Below are 3189 nucleotides of genomic sequence, written 5' to 3' on the forward strand. Positions count from 1 at the left end.
GTAGATAAGCACAATATTGCATCCTCTGTGATGATAATGTTCCTATTGGACATTGAAATTAAACAGGACACCAGAGCCCAGGTAGGTATTGCATGAGCAGAGGTCATCTCTGTGATGGTGCTGTGCTCTATATGGGATTACATTTTTACCATAATTGAAAGAGAGGAGAAAGATTAATGAATCTTCAAAGCAAATTGGTTGAGCATTTACAGCAAGCAGTAGTCCACATATCTAATGATGCACATCTTTGTTTATAAAAGTTCACTCTGTCAAATATTTATTCACATATGAGCCTTTTAGTTTTCTTCTCCAAAACAGGCAAACGGGGCAACAGTACTTGAATCTCAACCATAAGACACCCGTGACAATGATTGCAAAAAATGTGACTTAAGCAACTTTAGTTGGAAGTAATTTTGCCCAAATTTATCCGAACTAATCAAGACTTGATTCCCAACGAACGAGAGAAGGAATGTGATTGTGATTCAAATATATATTTATATCAAAGCAGGACCCATTCACTCCCAAGAATTTGACTTCCAAGTCAACATGTCCGAAACACAGGTGAAGCCAAGTGCGTAAAATATTATAAGCTTTCCTTTTCAGCCTTCAATAGAGGAAAATAATGGGGAACCACAAGACTCCGTGTAAAAGAACTTCAAGAATGACTGGCTCTCCAAGTTGGTGATTTAGAATGTTGGAATCAAAAGACTATTTGTCCACCAGCTAATAGGAAGCCATCTGTATTTATATATCTTCTTCTCTCACTGTTTTAGCAATGATTCTTTTCCAAGGCTTGGGTAGTCTCATTTGGCAATCCATCATCACATAATCATCTGTCACTGCTATTATGGTTTGTGAGGAATATTTAGATTTTTTTTTAACTCTTATAGTCTCACAAATTCATTGTTCCAACAGCATTGGCCTCCTGGGGTTATTTAAGCACCGTGTTGGATTATTTTCAATGAAATGCAGGTATGCCCTTAGCTTTGTCGAAGTGGGTGCCACATGGATATAGGTTTCCTCAAGGTAGCCAACATTTGATTCCAGTGAGTGATGCCCATGCCTCCTGCAGCTGGGCCTATGACAACATGGCCAATATTTTCAGCCCTCCCATCTTCACAGCATTCTGCGACCGTCACCCGAAGAGAGAGTTCCTGTAAAGTCATAAATTAGGGTTAGAATCTTTGATGGCATACAGTGCATTGGAATTGTGCTACCTTCAATCGACAAACTACACCCAGTTATGCATTTTAGTTTAAATAAAGCAATGCAATTAGAAGGTTGAAAGTTGGGGAATTTGCCCAGAGTCACAAAGCTTTCCCATCTTACCCTTTTCAACAGCTCTGCAATGCTGCCGGGTGTCCTCATTCCTGTGCTCCGTCATCTCTTTGAGCCTTCAATGGGATTTCATTCTGGTGCTCCGTTATTTCATTGGTACAAAAACTGGCAGCCAACAAACATCCCATATTTGTGATGAGAGAGAAAAAGGCTAAAAATCTCCAGATGGCCACTGTGCTGGGGGAGTGGCAAGGCCATACCACAGAGCAACAGGAGAGGGTGGAGAGGGGCACTGCAAGATACCACTGTGTTCTGGTAGCAGATGATAGGGAGATGTTGCAGGAACTCAGTGCTGAAATTACCCACCAATGTGACTTGAAGTAGTCCACAGCTGTAAAGGAAATGCTGCAAAACCATATTTGCAGTGTTTCTTTTGGCACAGATCATCACTTCAGCTTCTCAAGAGCCATGAAAGCCCCACAACATCATGGGAAAATGTGTTTCTGTGTACACCAGTATAATCTTCCATTTTGTCCTAAGCCACTCTGAAAAGCCAGCAATCATGCAATGGAACATGAACCATGAGACTATGATCTTGTACCTACAGAGCTCCATCAAGACCAAAGCATCTTCTCAGAAGCCACTTCTGTAGTACTGGCTTATATTTTTAAAAAAGTAATCAGACTAACTGGTTTTAGTTTAATTAAAATATTTAATGTAGTTTAATATTTTTTGGCTTTATATTATGAATCTGATCACCCCATTCCAAAACCAACATCAGTTTTATCTCTCCAGAAGATAGGTCACCAGTGATTTAAATAAGCCACTCAATCTACATTCCTGATTTCTGGGGTTTGGAGACAGTTAAAGACATAGCAGGAACAAGAAGGATGGAAAGGAAAGGAAAGGAAAGGAAAGGAAAGGAAAGGAAAGGAAAGGAAAGGAAAGGAAAGGAAAGGAAAGGAAGATGTGGAAAAAGTCATTTAAAACTGATTTTTTCAAGCTAGGCTTGAAAAACTGCATGAGAGAAGTAAAAGACAGTTGTCTGAACAAGTCAAATTTTAGAAGCTTCATCTTGGATAAATTTCTTAAACCACTCCAAAATGTGTCTTCAAATGCAAATTCTATTATTTAGGAAAAGTTGTGCTGCTCTAATGTAGACTGAAGTGTATGACCTCAACCTTTCAACAACAATTAGCAACTGGATCTTTATTCTAAGTTAATCGTTGCTCTGTTTGCAAATGAAACATTAATAAGTCTTCAGGCAATCTGCAGATTTATGTATAATATTTTTTTTATCATGGTTCCAATTCTGCTTATTTTTGTGAACGCTTGTTCCAGAAGCTTTGTCCTATCTCCTCTGATCATCTCATCTTCAAGAAAAAGAGGGATAAACAAGAAAAGTAAGCCTTTTCTTATTGTGATATCCCATCCTTTTACTTGTCTCCATGGTGCTGCTGAATAAAGCTTCCTCATGCAGTAACTTCTCATTTGAAGATTATTTTTTTAGATAGGGTTCATTAGATTTCAGCACAAGAGCTTTTAAATGACTGAAAAGCAAAAGGAGTTATATACAGTATTCAGCCTACCGAGTGACATGGTGTTTCAGTTTACATCTTCGATGTCAGCTTTTTCCCCCCGCAGAATTTAATTTGAAAGCCTCTGCTTTTATGCCAAATCCCTGTAGACAGAATCTATTTTCCATCAAGAAAAACTAGTGAAATCACCAAGACTAAGACAGGCAGAATGGAATGCTATAAGCCTATTCTGTTTCAGTTTATTTACTTTTGCTGGTCTGAATTTATCACAGTGCCCTAATTTGGGGGCACCCTGCAACAGGCTGCCTTTAATTTCAGTCTGTGATGCATAGTAAAACCTTCAGTACACACGATCACTGATATAAGCAGTTTA

The 3189-nt window shown here is 38.7% G+C and overlaps 1 protein-coding gene across 1 annotated transcript in view; it reads right to left on the bottom strand.

Annotated features, from left to right (window-relative positions):
• Positions 1–872: 872 nt before the first annotated feature.
• The window catches only part of SYT12 (synaptotagmin 12), a 29018-nt gene continuing 26701 nt past the window's right edge, over positions 873–3189 (bottom strand). Inside the window, exon 7 of the mRNA XM_015821056.1 lies at positions 873–1154. Coding sequence (XP_015676542.1) covers positions 981–1154 — 174 coding nt within the window. The 3' untranslated portion in view covers positions 873–980. The remainder of the gene's footprint in view (positions 1155–3189) is intronic.

This window comes from Protobothrops mucrosquamatus, unplaced genomic scaffold (genome assembly GCF_001527695.2).
Source record: "Protobothrops mucrosquamatus isolate PMUCROS unplaced genomic scaffold, P.Mucros_1.0 scaffold1238, whole genome shotgun sequence".
Taxonomy (NCBI): Eukaryota; Metazoa; Chordata; class Lepidosauria; order Squamata; family Viperidae; genus Protobothrops; species Protobothrops mucrosquamatus.